Genomic DNA, 20,800 nt, shown 5'->3' with positions numbered 1-20,800 from the left:
CTTGATTTTATTTCAATTTTGAATCTGAAGTACATTTAGATGTTTTTAAAAGTGGGAGTCCATGTGAAAGGCAACAGTGAAGTCCAAGTCGTGGTATCCTTGCCCACTTTACAATGCCAGGTACTCGGAGAAGGCAGTAACCAACTTGTGATTTTCTGGGAGCTATTTACGTTCGTCAGCTTTAGGTACTTAGCTGGTTTAGTCCAGAGCTAGTTTCTCTGTGCTCTGTAGGCTGCCAAAGGAGAAAAGTTTTCTCCTGCTGGAAGTTCTGACCAAAAGTTTCTCAGAATCACCTTTTGGTTTGGCATTTCTTTCTCTGTTGACTATGGGAGAAGCAGCCAGCTAGCTTAGCTGACTGACACGGAGCAATATCACCATGCTGCTTTTTGGCAGTGTTGTTCTTCTGCAGCTCTTGGTCAATACAGCTTTAATTCATCTTCTGTTTCTACTGTAATATAATACTGTCAGCTGTTGTTTTTGTTGTTGTTTTGTTTTTGTTTGTTTGTTTGTTTGTTTTTTTGTTATGGGTGAGATCTTCCCAACCACTCAGTAGAATCCACCCCACATTAAATGCAACTGTAAGTACTAATAGACATTTAAGTAGTACACTGAATATGCTAACACATAGCTAGAAACTGCTGAAAATTACTCTCGTTATTCCATGAATTTTGAAAAGTCTATCACTTGCCCATAAAGTAACTGTAACTAATTGCCAACAACTACTGTTTACATAGGATATCCTGTAGTATTTTGTTAACTCTTGGTCCTGAGGCAGAGAAGAGACATAAACAATCAGTTTCTGTTCCATAACCAGGTCTGTTCATGCACATAAAACAACAAATTGCAAGAAAGAAGACATTAATGATATAAAACAAAAAAGGCTTGAAAGGTCTGACAAAAAACAGTTCTGGTTAAGAACATCCATTTTATGTTTCTATGACAGCATCACAAAAAATGGAAAGACCAAACGGAATACTAGATGTTCTGGGGGGAAAATAATTAAGTGAAAAGCTGGTCCCTGGTACCTGAATGCAAAACTCCAATTCATAAGGATGAGTATTTGTATTTGTCTATTTATGTAGGTGTGATCTCTTTAACAGAGTTCTGTATTTCAACATATTTGAAAATGGAAATGTGCATCGTTCTTGTACAGAACTCATTTGTTTGCTTTATTTTTCTACTTCCAGGAGGTATACGAACTGTTAATGCTCTTAAAATATTTTAAAAAAATATTTATAGCAATTCATGAAGAATAATTTATAACTCCATAAACAATGAGCAAATGCTGAACTCTGCTTACATAAGAATCACTGTCCCTTTGTTGAGTCACATATATTTGTACTTGCCAGTAAGGCCCTGCTAACATAAGCAATTGACCATTCATTTATATATCTAAAAAGTATGTTCCATTTTTGACTTAGATACATAAATTAAGAAGCAGATGCTGCACATCACTTGCTGTCTTTTTCAACAGATGATTTACGAAATGCTGGTCAGTGAAAATCAACCAGTCACCTTTAACATTACAAAATGCATCTTCAGGACAAGGGACACAGGGAGAGACATAAAAGGTTGGAAGCATAGAAGCATATCCTCATAAGTACTAAGCAATCCCTATTGTTGGATGACCAGATTGAATCATCATTTAGGTAGGTGTCATCAAAGTTCACAATCTTCAAGTCCTTTTTAAGGTACATTTCATTCAGTTTGTTTAGCGTTCGAGCAAAGGTATATTTAGATGCACAACTATATGCCTCCAAACTGTAGACTTTGTGGAAGTGCATATCAAAATATGGATTATCCTAAAAAATGGAGAGAGAACGAAGTTATTACATGCATTACAGACATTAGAATGGCAATTGTTCTCTGCTCAGATACCTTCAGGCCTTTTTCTCAGTTTGATGGATACTAAAAAGTATTAGCTATGCACTTTGCATATTTCTGTCATTCATACTAAAGGGTCTTTTAAAACTTTACAAAGTAGCAGTTTATAATTAGCTGCTATTCTTTGCCATTAGGAATTTTGCCTGAGTGAAACTTTCAGAGTTTGGCCAAATGATACCCTGCACTTTATTGGGATTATACAAGGTTGTTTTGAAATGAACTGATTTGTCATGTTGCCTAAAACACTATATGAAAAGCACTTGCCTTGGACTATAACTATATATGCCTGTCAGAAGAAGAATATTGATTCCCCTTCCTGCCTAAATTGTTATTCTGTGTGCTTTCAGGCTCCTTGGCACAATTAATACTAGCAGCAGCTAAGTTCTATTAAATTCTATAGATATGAATAGCAATATTATGAATATTTATAGCAGTGTCAATCACTCTATAATCAGGAGTTTAAGGTTCATTTAGGCTTTTCTATAACCAAAAATAAGATTTTGATCATCCAAGTTGTGGAAGGCTGAATCATCTCTGAAGGGTATTTTAGTACAAAACATTTCAAAAAAAGGCTGAAATAAATTCATGTACACAAGTGATAAGGAAATCTGCTGTCTGCCTTGGCTGGGGAAGGGACAGGAACATTTCCAGATGCAAGATAATTTGGAGAGAGGACATAAAGGATTACTAGTTTTAGCTACTTTGAACCTGAGCTCACCTCCACCATCTCCCAGGTTCCTAGTTTCAGACTTCAGGACAACATGCAGAGGACCACAGACTACTGGAGAGCTCGCCTGGCTCCCCATGCAAGAGCTGTGGGAGACTTTTTTCGAAGGGGAACAGTCATCAGGATAGAATGAGTACAACTAGAGTCTCTCATTTTCCTTAGATCAAGACTGTGAAACCTTTCTTGTGGGCTCTTGATATCAGAATAATCTGAATTCTATTTTATGTTCATTTGAAAGCTCTTTCGGGGTAAAAAAAAAAAAAAAAAAGTAATCTTTCCCTGTACTACATTTTTATGCATGGATGACTGTTAAAATGTCTTACCTACAGTAAGATATTCTCCTCAGCAAATTCTTCTAGCTTCTATAAGATTTAATTCTACTTTTGGTGTTGGCTTGTATTGTACTACTGCAGCCTCATTTTACCCTTCTGTAATTTTATCTGAGAGATTATGAGTTGTTTTTTTTTTTACAAGTAAAATCATGCAAATCTAGCTGAAGTTTTTAGCAGTCTGATCACACAAATCTAGCCAAATACAAATATTTAATTGATCCAAGTAATGGGAATGAGATGTAAGTTAAATGAAAGAGGCACAATTTCCTAAGCTGGTACACCAAATGCCGCACTTACACGATGTTTTACATATTGACACAAATCCTCTTTGCCACACAAAGAACAGGTTCATAAATTCAAATGGCAGGGGCACAGCCTCCATAAAAATATTTAACTAAATATTATTTTCTAATACACATTAAATTGGATTAATCCAAATTTATACTGGGAGCTGCAGTGGAGAACTTTTATCCCAAGTTATGAGAGCAAATTAGAAAACATCCAGCTTGTCCTTCAGATGTCAACAAGAGAGATGAAGATTACAACAAACAAAAAAAAAATCTCTCCTGCCCTGCCCAAAAAGTGCAAATGTAATCTGTACCCTCTCCCACACAATAGACACAAAATTCCATGGAGGTTTTTTTGTTGTTTTGTTTTTTAGACAGATTTTTTTTTTTTAGATAATGCACTCCAATTGCATTTCAATACTTGTATTCCAAATTGCAACACAAGAAAAGTATATTCTAATACATGTATTTAATAATAGATAACACTTACAGTATCTGCTTCTTTTCCATCAATCATCTCCAGATCTTTCAGAAACCACTTTTCAACTACTTCGTATTTCTCCTCTCGATCTACTCGAAAGTGTTTTACCATACATATTTCTACTTCTTCACTTTTAGTCACTGCAAGACAAAAATATTTTAGATATGCAAGCACACGCTTCCCAAGAGTTCTGATAATAAAAGACTTACAGTACATTTTAAATAATAATTTAAAGGATGATGTGCAGGGCGGTATAGTGCTATGCTGGACTTAATAGTTTTATTATGCAATTAGCAGAAATAGCCCAGTGTTCTCAGCCTATGAAACCTCTCAGCATTCAGTAGATTTAGGATTTACCTTCCCCCGCCCCGTGAAAAGACAGTCTTGGCTGCGCAAAAGCCTTTCATTTGAATTCACTAGCAGTGCAATGAAGACCAGTCCTGGCACTGGATCTATGTGGATAATCCACTTATCCTACTTACTTTGAGGGGAAATCTTTCTGGGGTGCTGGAGTAAAAAAAATGCAGAATCACTATGAAGGCTCTGTATTTACAAGACTCGTGCTACACTTCCTGTTCTGGGGTTCTCTTATATATCCATCACTTCTTAAACAAAACTCTTGTTTCCTTATAAAATACGTAAGTACGTCACTTAACAGAAGCAACATTGAAAATATTTCTTAAAGCTTCAAGTTGCCCAGTGCTATCTTTGTAGAAATTACTATTTTCCAATTCAGGCAGGAAATTAGAATGAAAAGAGCATGAGGATATTATTTATAATAACTACCATTATTAATTGATTACATTGAGTGCTGTGTAGGAGATCAGACTTCTGTAACACACAATAATTAGGGTGAAAAGCATTGGAGCCTGAAACATCTGCACATCCAGCATAACAACTGCAGGGCAGACCAACTTCCCCAAGCCATCTTGTAGCCCAAGGTAAGTAAATGCTAGATGTCACCTACATTTGGCAGGAACATTTTGACATCATAACGTGATACTACAGGTGAAGGACCAAAGTTCTTTTATTTCTAAATGCTGCCTGAATTTTTGAAAAATCCATTCTGAAACTTGACTATTTTATTCCTGTTATGATGTCCTTGACTTCTCACTTGTTTATAAGATGGCTACAAAGTAAAGACAAATAAAGGATTACGTTAAAGATGGAGCTTCTTTCCCTTACAGAGAAAAGTAAAGAAAAAAATATAAATTGATTGTAATTCTCTCAGCCTATAGCTTCCCAAACAGCCTGCTGGGAAAAACCAACCACTTGCTTTTATATCTTTCTGGTCCTATCAGTAATAATTACTCAATGATTTTTAATCACAGGACCTCTGGTGTATTATCTCTATGGAGAAGTTACAGCGGTTTTCATTTGCAAGCACATCTGTTAGGCTACTCTTAGAAAGTTCTCTTCTTACTTCCAGTTTTATCCCATTTTGTTTGCTTTCTTGTGAAGGAGTATGTGGTCTCCCTCAGCGCTGAACAAAAACAAATCCAACCCCAAAAGCTCAGAGTCCTTTCAGAAATACAAGTGGACATCCTAGGCACCTCCAGGACCCACAGACTGCCACTCCTCCATCTCTTGTGTAGGAACAGAGATTGTATGAAATGAGGATAGAGAACAGATGTTAAGAAACTGCTCCAATAAGCACAATGAAGCCAGGGCCATGTTCTGTCCAGTGGTGAAACCTGGCTGGACAATTTTCACCTACAACATTGTTCTTTTCCTGCATTTTTGATGTATTGCTTGTTCTTGCACTCAGTTGACATAGTTAAAGAAAATTTTATTTTTGATATACAGCATGATCTCACATCTACCATTTCACTCATTAAATTCTCACAGCTTTTCCTGTGGAGGGCATTGATATGGCAATGCCTTCATAGAGCACAAATTATTTCTTAATGTCTTCCATGGACTGAACTTGTTTTTAGAGTCTCTCTATGCAACTGGATGATATGAGGTTAGCCCTGCTGCCCTTCTCAGGCATACTGATACAGAGTTGTGAAAATTCCTGAATACGGCTGCATTTCAGCTTTACGTTCTTCCAGCGTTTATAAAGCATTTAGCAAAAGGAACTATATTCTTCATACAAGAACTGAGACTTGCTACTGTCAAAAAGGAAGGGAAATAAGGTTGGCCTATGGCACACACATAAGACTGTTCAGTTATCCACACCGAGATTTTATTTTAATGCAGATTTCAAAAGGTATAGACTTCTAAAGTTTTGCCTTTATATAGTCTGACTGATTTTTCTTAGTTATGGTAAGTTGAAATTCACAGGAGTATACTCAGGATGTATTGTGGGGATAAGATTTTAGACAGCGTGATTTGCTCCAGAGAATCACAGCGGATTACAGTAGCTGCTGGCAGACGGATGAAACCCATCTTTCAGCATCAGGTGTCCACTCTGCTCACCGCTTACTTGACTATGCCTGAATATGTTAAGAGAGTTTAATATTGGATACTGGAGAGATCCCACTCTCAATACTCCACATAAATTTTCCTTTATGTCTTCAGTGACATCCAATCAGTTAATCTGATTAGAGGCTTTCTATAGTAGCTTGTTCTTCTCTACCTTAAAAAGAAATGTTTAGTAAAGATTTTGAAGGTAGAGCATGTTATTTCTCCTCTTTGGAAGTTTCACAACAGTGAACTGTTAGTTCAGCCACTCACATCTAAATATACCAGATTGTTTTATAAACTATGAATCAGGTTGCTATTCTTGTACATTTAGAAGCTCTACAATGTTCAGGAATCCATTTCTTAAAACTATTTTTACAGTTTTTAAGTGCAAAGTCTCTTCTACTAAAATTATGTGGGTGCAGGAAACAAAGCTTGCTCAGTATTTCCAGTAATCTGTACAATGAAATTATTCAAAGACTTCAGATGTTTACAAACATGAGAACCACAGAATATGGTTGGCATCAGCCCATATTGCCAAGAAAAGTCTCAAATACATATATTATTTCTACCTGCTATGTGCGTTTTGAACATTAAGAGGAAACAGACTGCAAAAAGCATTCACTTCGATTTAACTACTTATGGATGAGAGTACTCCTCTTTTTCAGTGTTGCAAAACTAATACAAAAATAATTCAGGCTTCTCTGAAACCACATTCTAAAAACGTTCAGAAACAGATGCACTTGAAATCAGATTTAGCAAACAGCCGGCTAATTAATTTTATCCCCACACTCTTGTTTTAATTACAGTTCTCACTATTCCCGATCGAGTTAAACCACAGTTACTTCGGCAACTGGGACAGCATGAGGACTTCACAACCCAACGAGGGATCGTGCAAAAGCTCCCCAAATCCCATTAAAACCGCTAAGGTACCCGTTATGCTTTCTTACAACACCTGTCCTAAGCACACAGCGGATCCCCTGACCCCATGGAGATCCCCCAGCCCCATGGGGATCCCCCAGCCCCATGCACCCCCCGGCCCCATGTCCCCCCGGGTACCTGCAGCGCACAGGTAGCAGCGCCCCGCTCCCGAGCCCTCCACCTCGATGAACTCCTGCAGCCGCAGCCGCCGGGGCCCGAAGAGCCGCTTGGCCAGGTCCTCCTTCACCAGCGAGGACATGGTCCCCGACCTGCCTCAGCCTCCTCCTCCTCCTCCACCTCCGCCGCCTCCCGGCCGCGCCGGCCTGCGCAGCCCCGGGGCTCGGGGCAGACATCGCTGAGAGCCGCGGCCCCGGCCCCACAGCCGCCCGTTTGGGCGCCGGGACCCGGCTGCGGATCGCCCATCCCCGCCCCGTGGATCTCCCACCCCGCGGATCCCCGTCCCCGCCCCGCGGATCCCCCCGCCCCGTGGATCTCCATCCCCGCCCCGTAGTGTCTGGAGCGCGCGGCAGCCTGTACCAGCCTTTTCCTGCTGGGATAACTTGTGGCTGCACGGAGAAGTTGGGCATTAAAAAAAATAAGGTGTTGCAAATATTAGAAGAAGGGATTGGTGCCATAAATGTCCATGGTGCTTTACTGGCATGGAGTGAAATGAAATCGGGTAGAATTGTGTAGATGTAACGTTAGGGAGAATTGCCCTCTGCTATAGCCAGTAAGCATATTGTCTAGGTGAGTGGGAAAAAGATAGAAAAGAACTAGAAGATTTTTTTTTCCATGTATTTGCAAAAACAGTTGTGATTCTTAAAGCTCTTAAAGAATTTTCATCCCCACTGTGGGAAAGCAAAGTTCCTCTAAGCTTCAGGTTTGGGATGTATTTTATCAATACAAGGCACAAGGACACGTTTCATCACTTCTCTTTAAAGAGTATATATGCACAACAGCTTATCTTGGGAAAAGAGCATGACACCCTCTTCCAAACTTTATTTTTCACAGTTTGATCAAACTGTAAGTCATTTTGCCTCAGTTTTCATGGGAGCGTTTTGAGCAGGGGCTCCTGCTGCTCAGGGATGGGATGGGCATCAGTCAAAGGGTGGCAACCAGTTGCATTGTGCATCACTTATTTTGTATATCCCTTTATCATCATCATCATCATTATTAGTTTCCTTTGCTTTTCTGTCCTATTAAACAGTCTTTATCACAACCCACAAGTTTTACCTTTTTTCCGATTCTCTCCCCCATCCCATGGGAGGAGTGAGTGAACGGCTGCGTGGTGCTGAGCTGCCAGCCAGGTTAAACCACAGCAAGCATGCACTCTTAAAGCATTGTTCTGAAAGATAAGCTACAGTTTTCATATTTGGAAATCTTTTGGAAAAGAAGCAAAATATTTTGATAACTTATATAGTAATGTAATCATTTCTACCTGTTAGATACAACTGAGCAAAAAAATAGAAAGCAGATGTGTAGGCTCTGGTAAGAGATTCCTCTGGATTTGTTTCTGAGCTGTGGTGTATGCAGATAGCACTTGGAAGATCCTGTCCTGTGATGTAACTATTTTCTGCATAGCTCCTCTTAAACCAAATTACATTGCAAAAAAATATTATAGAGATTAAATTACTTCTGCAATATCCTTTAATGCATTCTCAAATGCTACATTAAGCAACCACTCTGAGTATATGCATAAAAGGTATAATGGCGAATTTAATGTTGAATGTTTTAATAAGAAACAGAAAAAATTGTAGTTCGCTATTTTTCTTGAATTGTTTCATTCTTGGTTCATCCATCCTCTCTTGGAGTGTAGCAGGACAGCGTTCACAGAATCATAGCACAGAATTAATCATAGCACAGTGTTGGTGCAGCTGGTAATGGAATTACCTGCAGCAGTTTTTGTTTTTTTTTTTGTATTTACCTTACACTTCATAGTCTTGAAGTCTCACTTTCACTGAGGAGAAAAGACCATCCTATTTTGGAGGTGACTTGCAAAATAATTTTTTTCCCTCCAATTACTCTGCTACTATACCGACTTGGGTGGAATGGAAATAAGACTTGGTAGGCTTTAGAATCTTCCTCTACAGGAATACAGAAAGCCAATTTTTATGTCTCCATGCTTGGTTGTATATTGATATATTTAATATTTTGAAGAATGATTCTTACAGTAGGTAAAGAGCATCTGCAGTGCCTACACAGAGCTTCTTGCCTACTTATAATTTATTCTATCATCTGCTTCCTTGTTCTGTTTCGCCCTTTTGCTTTTCTTCTGGTATTATTTCTGTTCTCTCTTTTTTTTTTTCTTTTTTTTTCTTTTTCCCCTTTCATCTTCTGAAACATACTTTTTAAGGATCAAGAGGCTCTTTTTAGATGACTCATGCAAAAAATAACACATTTCATACACAAAGCTAAAGTTTAGCTGAGAGCAGGTAAGTACCACTATACATGTGTAAGCATGTATGAAGAAGCGTACACAACTCAGTACTATCGTAGGAAATCCCTCTGTTCTGCAATTTGAAACTCTCCAATTGACTCAGATTTAATCCCACTCAGAACCTGCCATTAAAAGTTTCTGCGTTAATATACCTCCTTGCTGGTATTATTATTACTGAATAGAAAAGGACGCGCTGCAACAGTTTCCTAGAGGCTAAGCAGGAGATTTGAGCTATGAGATTTCAGTTCCACCTTAGCTACAATACTGTAAGCCAAAATCCTGACAATTCATGACTCAGAGCCAACAGTGAGGCAGTAATTTGCCCAGCCAGCAGGGACACACTAACGATGGTCCAGGACCAACTTCCCATTCTGGCGTCAAGCATCCCGTCAGAACTTCCCTACCTCACCTAATCCCACCCGTGAATGTGTCATACACACATAAACCAGAACAAATCAAACTTATTGTTACCAGAGCCACAAACAAATTTAAATCAAAACTTAACTTGGAGTTCTCTGCATCTGTCAAGGTAGATTAAGTACACATATTTCTGAAGGCTGTGCACCCCATACCCCAGGCTCACAGTGGTCTACAAAGGACCTCTTTACAAGTGAAGTATTCACCAGGGAAGTGTCTTAGACCTTTCTGCCAAATACTAATTATTTCTGTTCCTTTCTGTGTCCTGTCTTTCCTTCAAATCTCCATATGAAAATACAGTTTTCCTTACTGTATTCAGATGTAGGACTCCGAATAGGATAACTCTCTCTACTTCTAATCTTTATTGTTTCTCAGACACACTGTTCTTGGAAAAAGCAATTCAACAGTTTTGGAAATGATATTTATGATGAGTCCTTATACTCCTTTGGATCTACCGATGTGCATTAGTATATACATCAGACTGATTACTTTGGGGCTTGATCCAAAACCCATTTAGTCAGTAACAAGATTTCATTTTATTTTGGTGGGCTTCAGAGTAGTCGTTACTGCAACAGCAGGACAGTCACCAGGTTCAGGCATCTTTCTGTCCTCAGAAATGAAGATATTACCAATGGTGCCTGTGACTATTTTTAATGAATAAACATCTAGCATTTAAAACACAGTCTTAGAAATTAAATAATTACTGGGCTAAGTCAATGTAGAAGAGACTAATTTGTTGCCTTCTGCTAAGGAAGGAAAAATCCTACTGTCGCCAGCAGCAGTGGGGCTGCTGCCCTAGGAAGGGCAACCCAGGAGCTGAAGGTGACCCTGGCATAGGCATTGCCCTCTCCGGCACGGCACTGGGACAGTAGAGCAGGACTGTGAAAATAGCAGGTTCCAGCTGCAGCCCTGTTGTCACCAGGCAAATACAAGGTGACAAAGCAGGTCCAAGAGAAGAACAGCAGGGACAAGACAGGGCAAAGGGCTCAGGCAGGGGCTGGGGCCAGTTCACCTGGGGCACTGGCAGCTGTGGGAGGTGGGAGTCACAGATGGGGCTGGACTGGACAAGTAAACCTACCGGTGGTCTGAAGGGCCCTCCACCTACATTCAGTTATTAAACCAAGCACATTGACTAGGTCCTGCTAACTGGGATAAGGCACAGAGAAGAGATCACTTGCTCTGCTCGAGACAGGTGGGAACTCAGTGTGTTCTGTATGCTGAAGTACTCTGGATGCCATAACTTTACTCTCACATCTCAAATTCCCAGCAAGAACCACACCCTTATAAAGCACTGTTCACCAGAGCATCTTTCCCCTCGTTCCTTACTTGACAATGTTATGAAACAAAAAGAAGGAAGGAAAATAAAACGTGCAGAATAATCTCTCACAGCTGCAGAGGATCCCTATGGGTTGAAAAACGTAATTTACCATTTTATTGAAATGAGGATTTACATTGCTATAGCTGTTTCTGTTTGAGGTTTCAGCCAGGCATGGCTTTCTCACTTAACACTTAGTTCATTGTCCGTAAGTATTCTTCAGAGCTTTAGGGCTCTGGTCTGCTTGTTTAACATCTGAGACGAGGTTTTAGAGTATAAAATGGAAATCTTGAAAAAAACATTCTTCAGTGACCTGGCTGTGTCTGTTTCTGAGCTGACTTCAAAAAACTAATTCCGAACAATCATTACTTTACATTGTATTAATGATTTACTTTTCTCAGGCGTGCTTTCCTGCTGACGTTTATAGATGATCTGACTCCTCATTATGGCAAGTTATTCACGTTTTGATAGCTATGTCAATAAAATTCACTGTGCAGTGAAGCATAAAAGTAGTTAAGTTGTACTGAAAACTGTAAGAGGCAATAGAGATAACAGTTTCATGCAGAAGGGCTATTTGGTGATGTGTGGCTTGAGTTGTTTACTCAGTTTTCAAGTAGAAGCATAGAAATACATGCTGGAGAGACATCAGTTGGTTAAAATGTATTTGCAGATCTACTTTTCTCCTGAATTCCTTTTGGGATCCCATTAAAAGAGTGCTGTACCAGCTTCAGAGTACATGGATGCTCAGACAGGGGATGACTTAAGATCTCATCGGTTCTGGTAAAGAGCACTGAAACTCAAACATCATTGGTTTCTCTAGTGGTAAAATGTAATTACTCAATTTAGAGAAAGTAGTACTATTCTTTTCTTAGAATGAAGGAGAAGAAGGAGTTTATTTGAGATTTTATTTGACTAAAGCTCAAATTTGCCAAGTTTATACAGAGCATTGTGCTTTATCATCCTCAAACTGTAGTTGTGACCATCATTTGGATAAACGATAGCACAGCATGCCACCATTCCAGCCAAAGCTTTCCTTTAAACAGAAACTGCATACCTGTTTATCATAGAACAGTAACCAGATGCTGGTTTATGGATGAAATTTAAAAACGTTTTGAAACATAAAACATACATAGGAAGTAATTCTATAAAGAATTTACAAATGTTAATTTTTACATATGTATGAACTAAAAAATAGGACTTCAAGGAAGTTAACTTACATAATAAGTTTAGGTTTGTGTTCAGCAAAGCGCATAATAATGCATTAATGAATTGAAGCCATATTTAATTAACAGCGTGATAGATTCCACTCTTTGTTACTCAGATGTAATCCATTCAGTGTCATACAGTTTTCTTTGTGGAGGTGAAATCCTAAAGACAGTAGTAAAGTACAAAAAAAAAATAGTAGTAAAAAAAGTAAAAAGAAAAATCTTATTCAAGTCTAGGCATACAAACAATTGTGAATCTTCAGAGAGGTGGAAGTTTTTGAAAGCTTAGCTCAGGATTTTGACAGTTGTGTTAAAAACAGCAACTCTTGGTAGGATGTCTTATAAAAGTTCGGGGTAGAAGGCACAGTAGAGAGATATGTTGACCAAGAAGTCAGTAAGCATCTTGATAAATACATTTGAAGGAAATTAGGTTGTGAAGCCAACACAATTGGCCTTTTATATTCTCCTGTGCTTGAAATTTTTTTGAAAAAAAAAAAAAACAGCTTTCTTGAGGAGTTACCTAGAGCAACTGCAATAGATATTCTTTCAAAAGCCTCTTCGTACTTTTTAATAGTGATTTTCATCTCTACCTTTGTAGTCTCTAGTAATAAATTTCATTTGTCTTGGCACAAGAACCATTCTCTTCCCTCATGAAAATTGAACATTATTATTAATGTAGATAGTCAATTACTTCAGATTAACGTGGATTTATATTTAAAATCAATACACCAACGTGATGCAAAGCACTCTTAAAACACTATAAGCTTCTGCTGGATATCTAATCCATTTTTTAAAAATTCATAAAGAGTCGGGAATCTATACAAATGCATAATTTGTGTGGATGTTGTATCTAGGGGATGAGCATATCTGACAGTTGTGTGGCTTAAAATAAATTTTATTCTATATAGATATTTATAAATTCTTATTCTGTCAGTTACTCAAAAAGGTTCATGTCAAATACATTTAGAGTAGAAATAAAATACAAAAATGTTGAGAGCGAATTTAATTCATCATGTGAAAAAGCTGGTAAAGGAATGATGGACACATCCCCAAATACTTTCAAAGGGGGCTAGCATTGTCAAAGAGTAATTTTGGTCAATTACAAAGTGTAGGTTTTCAGTGTAAGGATGATTAACTGAAATGTAATGACCCAGCATTTGCAGATTACATGATCTGTTCGTAAACTGGTTTCCAGCTTCCTCTCTGTGGAGCCAAAATAATTTGTTAGGATGAAGGCAAGTGACAGTTCTGTGTTGTCCTGTTTAGTTGGAGTCCTGGGCATGGAAGAAACTACTCAGGTCCCAAAGAAACCTCATGAGGGTAGTAGATCATTTGCCCTTTTCAAGGCAGGATCAACCCGATCTAGGCCATTTGTCTGGTCTGCTCCTAGTCATAGCTACAACTTGCTACAGTGGGCATAATGTCTCGTATCTTGCATACCAAATTGCAGCACTTAAAGAACTCAATCCCCTGCTGTTTGCCTTCCCCACCTGACCTCTTCAGTGCTCTCTGGGTGCATGAAATGAGCATGATTTGATGCAGGGCATCCGAGAAAATAATAGGTAGGTGTCCAGGGCAAAATTCTCAATTTTTGACTTAGGAGCATTTGTTGATGAAAGCTTGGATTCATTATATGTTTTTCTTGGTCTTTAATTCTTACGTTTCACCCCGTAATTAGAAACCTGCATGCTAATGGTAAGTTCAATAAAATAAAACTACACGGAGTTTCATCTCTTTTCTTGTCAGAATTTTCATGCAGAACTAGAGATTATGGCACAAAGATCAGAAAAGTGTGGGCCAACCCCTTTCTGTCTCTGCCATGCCTCGGTTCACAACCTGGGTTACACTTGCACCAGCTACCCCATTTCCTTTCTCACGGCAGGGAGAGGTGTTGACTGCCTGAGCAATACTTTTCAGTCAGCTAATGCCACTTACATCTATAGCTAGCATTTTCCTATTTTTATGTTTCATAGTCTCCCTTCCTCTCATTCTGTAAACAGCCATCACAATACCATTAATTGTTTTCCTTCCCGTTAGCATCTTGGTAAAGATCTGGATGAAGACTTTGAAGACATAGCAAGATCCTAGCCCCACAGAAGTGCAGACTAGGCCCCTGCCCATGCTTTGGCATGGTTCATTTCTGCCAGTGAGTGGACATTGCTGATGGCATTGAACCAAATCAGTCAGCGACGCACTGATGGCCCAGTGCTGTGATCAGAAAATCACAAGTCCTGTCCATCGGAAGGTCTGTTGCACCTGCAGCATTTGCCGTGTGAAAATAGAGATATCTGTGAAATCACTGTTCAGGAGGAACTTCTCTTCTCCAAACATATTTTATACTGCTATTGGAAAGTTTCTGCAAAAGTTGGGCAACTTTTCCTACAGAGTAGTCCAAACTACAGAGCTTTAGAGATCTGTCCTTCGGGAACCAAATAATACCAAATAGTTACAGCCACAGCTCGGGGTTCTCTAGCAAAGACCTTTAAAACTTCATCTGTTTTTGCTAAGAGATGTCTTAAAAGGCCCAACTAGTTTCATGTAGCATCTTCATGAAAGCTGTTAATTATGCTGTAATTACTTTGTTTCCATCAGAGCAAGTACATCAGTAAGAATTAAAATTAGAAAAATACAAACAGGGTCGTCTTTTCTGTAAGAAGCCTGAACTTCCAATTTGGTAGTTAAACAGTTATCTCACTTCTGTAATCTTTATTTCAAGTATATTCAAGTGAATATCATTATTATGGACTTGTTGGCCATGTTAGTTTGAACAATTACATCAGGCTTTCTACCTTTTTTCCTTAGTGTGTACAAGTCACATTTGATGTCATATGTTAACTTATTCAAATTCAGGTCATTAATATCGTTGCTAATGTTCTTCTGGTTTGCTGTCTAAAACCAGTCATACAGAATAACACGCGTAATATCCTTTCTGTGTTGCTGACGTTTAATATTTGGTGAACTCAAGTGTTCCCCTTTCCGCTACCAGAAAATAAGAGCTTGAAAAGGTTCTATGCTTTTCCACTCCCTGATTTATACACCAAATCCTGGAATAAACATAGGCTTATTTTGATAACACTGGCAGTGGGAAATCCAGGTGCTGTACTGCTAAGGGGCAATGATACCTCTGTTCCTACCACAAGCAGTATATGCTGAAAGTCTGGTGCCTGGATTTATGGTAATGTCTTTTCTAAACACCAGTTTATGTGGACTTTTTGAATTAGTTGTTATCTAAATGAAATTTTAGAAACAACTGGCATGGGTCTTTCAAGTTGAAAATATGAGTGCAAAGTGACACAGCAAAATGCTATATGAAAATTGCAAATAAATGTTTTATATGCTAAAATTTAATGCTAATGTTTTATTGTGTAAAAAGCAGTGCTTGAATCATGAGGCAATAGCACAAAATCTGAACACTGTGGCTGTATGAGTAATTGGTACAGAAGCCTAGTAAAACTTGTATCCAGAATGCATTAGGGTTATAAATACAGTTGTTCTGTTACTCTGCCTCTTGAGAATCAAAACTGTTCAAGTTTGTCACCTTTAAAAATGTTTTCGCCAAAGGATAAATGGGTAAAAAGGGCAGACAATATCTTTCATTCCAGTGCAGTACTTCACAAAAATGCATCACTTATATTTGTCACGAGGTATAAATTATCCATAAATTTGTCATTTTGATTAGAAGACCCATTCAATTTCACTGTTTAGTCAATCCAAGCTAGAGACTACCAACTTTTTTTTTTTTTTAATTTTATTACATTTAGTACATTTTTCCAATAGTCTGGAAACAACAGTGATCAAAAATAACAAATGCATTCCTTACCTACCCTCCCACAATTTAAACACATTGCAACAGGATAGTGAAATTTCACAGTGTCTGCTAAATATATAAACATTTCAGAATCAAGTCATTCCACTGAACTAATTAAATAATTAATTCAATCTGGAACTAATTAAACTTGGTTTCCAAAGAGCTCCTGCTTGATGTCTGCTTGGTTTTGTAACAGAGCTGCACTAGAGCTGTGTGGAAGCTATTCCCTGCTTAGACATCAGACCAAGCTGATGAGAGCTGCTGTGAATTTCCTAACCACAGGAAAAGTTTTGATTGTAATTAATGTCTTATTGGACACCAGAGAATCTACACCTCAGTTTTATTTTATTCTGGAGCAGTGCTCTGATAGAGCTTGAACTGAAGCTTTTACTGGTGTGGGTGCATTCTCTCTTGCGTAGATTTTCAAATGTCTAAAATATTTGCCTGCATATTTCCTCCAGGGGACCATTTATGTCTTTAGCTGCCTGTTTTCATGAATTTTGAGTTACTCAATGCCCCTTGGGGACAGCTGCTTTGCATTGGTTTTCAGTAATATTAACCAAGAGATGGAAAAATTAGATGTGTGGGAATAGTGATTGCTTGCACTTGCACATGTGCATTTTGTACAATTGCAGATGCCATGTTTTCTAGGCTAGAATGTTGCAGATTATTATGAGGACTTAAATTATAAATGTACGTTTTAAATTATGTACACACAGCAACACATGTGCTACTGTTTCCTTGGTGTATATTAGCTTTTCATTGCTTTGCTTGGGTCCCCTCCAGCTGCTTACCTTTGAAGTTTATGAATAATCTCGTTGGATTAACTGTTCTTGTATATAAAATGAAGCACATACATAAATGTTCAAGCCTTTTCTTTCATTTGAGTATTGACTTTTTGCACACCTTTTGTTTTCTGGATACATTGGTAGGAGTCTAACAGTGCGATGGACAATGTTCAACCTAGACTGTTTCATGCTGGAAGAGATCTATTATTCAATACCAGTGATTATTTTACAGGTAACCTGGCTGATATTTTAATGTCTATGTATTCTCCATAGCAAGGATACATAGTACATACTATCAGTAGCTCTAATACCAGGAAGATAAAACAGCCATAGTAGACCAAAATTGAGATTTCCCCTGATTTTCAGTATCCTGCCTTGATTGCGACACAGAATATCATTACAGAAAAACATTAAAAAGTTGGGCATGTGTACAGTGATCTTTTCTAAACTCAGCTAGCTCTTGGCAATCAATGTCTTAGAGGCTTTCTAAGCCTGAGGCTGTGTTCAGTCCATTATGTTTAGTAGCCATCAGAACTATCTTCTATGAAATCATCTAATTTCATTTTTAAATGATTTATACTTTTGGCCTCCCTAGCATCCTGTGGGCAGTGAGTTCTGTAATTCAGTTAGTATGTTGGATAAAAAAAGTATTCCCTTTTGTTCATTTTAAACCTGCTATCTGATAACATCTTTGGACATCCCCTAGTTTTTGTATTATAAGTAATAGAGAATAGTTACTTTCTAATTCCAAACTGGTTTTGATTTTATAGGCTTTTATCAGATTTTGCCTCTTAATTATTTAATTTACAAACCGAAAGACCATAATCTGCTTAACCTCTTTTTGTATCTGTGATCGGTTTTGCCACATTTCTCTTTTTTTTTCTTGTTCTACCAGCAGTCCATCAAAATTCCACCTGTTTGTCACTCACTGTCAGCTGTAGATTTGACCAATCTGAAAAATAATAGTATCGTCAGTAAATTTTGTTAGCTCATTATTCACTCCATTTTTTCCAGTTCATTTGTCCATATTTTGGACAGTCTAGGTCCCTATGAAGATCCCTGAAGGACCAGAAGTGGCTTTTTCTTTATGAAAGCTGACCATTTGTTTCTGCTTTTTGCTCTCTGACTTTTCTCTAGTCATCAGTTCATGAGAGGAACTTCCTTTTTACCTTTTGTCAAGCCTTAGACATGTCCGTTTCTCTATTTCTAGTCTCCTTTGAGGCTTTATACATTGAGATAATTGAGACTTTATTGAGGACTTGTAGAAATCTCTTGGAAATCTGTGCACACTCCATCAGCTGGGCAATGTGTCAATATGATTATCGACTCTTTCAGGACACTTTAATACAGGTACGACCATGACTTACCTCTGCACGGCATATGATTTCTTCCCTAATAGACTGCTTCACCTCTGTGACTTCTTATCCTGTTAAATATTATAATTCCTACCAATTTTTGTGGTATGTAATGTCAGACACAAAATTTTATTAGTGTGTTGCCTATTCATGGAGACTTATTATTCTCTATTTTACCCATTCATTCCTCAACTTTGCTGCAGTCTGCCCACATGTGTTGACCCTGTGCATATGTATAGCCTTCCCTTACAGGAGATCAAGTCAGATGTAATGATCTGCCTGGGTGGATCATTTCACATTCTTCCTACCTTTTCCTGTATTCATGAAAGAAAAAAGAATATTTTATCAGAGTATATGTGCAAGAAAATATATCAGGTAATGTTTTTATTGAACTCCTAGTGAGAACTTATAGTACTGTAAAATGCCTATCTTTGTCTTAGTTAGAATTGTTTGTAATTATACAGTCCCATGACTGTAAAGCAGTAACACAGTCTGTGGAAAACAATTTTCAGTTAGGGTAATTGAAAATACAATTTCTTGGCTACTTTAAGTCAAGAGCCTAACTACCTCTACTATAGGGAAAGAAAAAAAAAAAAGAAAAAAAAAGAAAAAAAGGTGTTTTCAACTAGTCATTTCTCCTAGTCTTTCACTGGTACCAGAAAGCTCAACACCTTTCAGACTCCATAGTAGACCAAGCAAATAAGGAATTAACTTATGTACAGAGCAGAAACTTACAATGGAAGTTTGTAGCTGTTGTCTCGTTTTTACTTGTAGAAGGTGGCATTCAATAAAACTATGTTAAATATTTCACAATCTGTACATTATAGTACTGTATAAGGAATTTGTTTTCTAAATTATGGTGTATTTCAGTACTTTTTCTGAAGCAAAGTAAGTTCATATCTCATATGTTTCCTCATGACTCCTGTAAAAATCTTAAGTACCAATGCAGAAAGGTGGGATACAATTCACATAATCACGTAGGGCAGTATTTGCATGTTCTGTTTGTTTCAAAATGAAAATTTTGAAAAGCTTAAGTATTTGCCGAATAGTTGCTCAGAGCAAATAAGCCAGGAGGACTGCAAGCAGGTAAGTAAAATAGATTTATGCTGATAAATAATTTATCCAGTAATACTGGGGCCCCATATACATAACCATGGCATTTATGCAAATATCATTTAGGAGAAGAAAGAGCATTTGCTTGCAGTGTGCAACATTAATAATGGCTCTGACATTTCAGACTATTTCTCTTGAAGCTGTCGTTCCTGCCTTGAGTATGAGTGCTAATCTAGCTGATATCAGTTTCCTGATCTTGAGGGACCTGCACTTGGCAGTCTTTACTGTGGTATGAAAAGAGAGAAGATGACAGTATCGAACACTGGCAATATGTATACTCCGGGGAAACTTGGCCCTTCAATATATATTATTAAGCATAAATACTACAGTACTAAAATATGCTGGTACATTGAGATAATTGTGACTGCTTATATTGAAGTAGCAAAGTAGCTTGAGCATTTGCTCTTATTTTACTGGGAAAAGCATTCTGCAGAGGGAAAAGAGAAAGAACAAAGTTCAAATGAGATAATTAAGGATGTATGAAAACAGTTCTTTGATACCAGGGCAATGAATATTCAAGATGGAAGATTTGTTTCAGAATACATGAGGGTTTTTTAGACTTTGTAACTAGTTCAAAGACAATCTCTAGAGGGTTGTTGACTTTTTTCTCCCAATTAGGCAGGACAAGAAGGACATAAAGGGACAAATGTTTATCTGCACTGTAAGTTTTAATATCCTTATACAAATGGAGTAATCCTCTTATACAATAATGAGCAAAGAAGTCTAGATTCCTTTTTTTTTTTTAGTATACACAAAGTAAACAAACTTTTTAGGGCTAACAGATTTTTGTTTAGTTGCGTTAATAGGATAAACCTTTTCTATAAACATGAGGCTTGGTCTATAGCATTTGGCAAATACTGACAATTTTTGCCTCCCTTAGGAGACTGCAGCATCAGCTGTCTCACTCATCAGGAAGGTGATAAACTAAATATTGCTCCCATAATGCCTCCAGTTTTGAATTTTTGCAGGCCATTTTTCTTTCAGTTCATTGAGTTGACAGTATAATTACTGTCCTACCAAACATTTCTTAATTTGGCAAATGTGTTCATGAAGAGAAGGCCACTATATAGCTCACATTGATAAGGTAATTTCCAGTTTAACTCTTGGTGTGTTAGTGGTAGGTTGCTCCTAGGGACCATTTAGACTTTCAGACCCACAAACACCCTTCTGGCCTCTTTACCATCAGTGTCTGCCACCTGTCACCTGTACTGACAACCATCTTAATTTCCACAGTCGCAGCCCTACCAGTTTCTTCCTCAGATCTTGGAAAGGCTGAGCCTTACTCCACTTTATTCCTCCAAGAGCCAGGCAGGGCTGGAATCAT

The 20,800-nt window shown here is 38.0% G+C and overlaps 2 protein-coding genes across 6 annotated transcripts in view; one reads left to right on the top strand and one right to left on the bottom strand.

Moving 5' to 3' along the window:
* Positions 1-20,800, top strand: part of LOC106030796 (uncharacterized) — a 59,753-nt gene that overhangs the window by 3,990 nt on the left and 34,963 nt on the right. For 2 of the 5 annotated variants that reach the window (XR_010831056.1, XR_010831055.1), the window contains exons 3-4: positions 1,475-1,649; positions 6,927-7,046. Coding sequence is in view for 1 of the 5 variants with exons in the window: in XM_048074451.2 (XP_047930408.1) it covers positions 6,927-7,046 (120 nt within the window). In the remaining 4 variants the exon portion in view is untranslated. Of the gene's footprint in view, positions 1-1,474; positions 1,650-6,926; positions 7,047-14,449; positions 17,197-20,800 lie in introns of those variants that run through there. The other 3 variants (XR_007167257.2, XR_010831057.1, XM_048074451.2) reach the window with 3 other exon arrangements.
* EXOC1L (exocyst complex component 1 like) lies at positions 6-7,657 on the bottom strand. Its single transcript, XM_048074455.2, has 3 exons — positions 7,177-7,657; positions 3,721-3,851; positions 6-1,802 (listed from the first exon to the last, which is right to left on the bottom strand). The coding sequence occupies exons 1-3, from the start codon at positions 7,295-7,297 to the stop codon at positions 1,539-1,541; spliced, it is 516 nt and encodes a 171-aa protein (XP_047930412.1). The 5' UTR covers positions 7,298-7,657; the 3' UTR covers positions 6-1,538.

The sequence above is a fragment of the Anser cygnoides genome, chromosome 4 (assembly GCF_040182565.1).
Source record: "Anser cygnoides isolate HZ-2024a breed goose chromosome 4, Taihu_goose_T2T_genome, whole genome shotgun sequence".
NCBI lineage: Eukaryota > Metazoa > Chordata > Aves > Anseriformes > Anatidae > Anser > Anser cygnoides.
The sequence above is the reverse complement of the archived record's forward strand: the minus strand, read 5'-3'. Positions and strand labels throughout refer to the sequence as shown.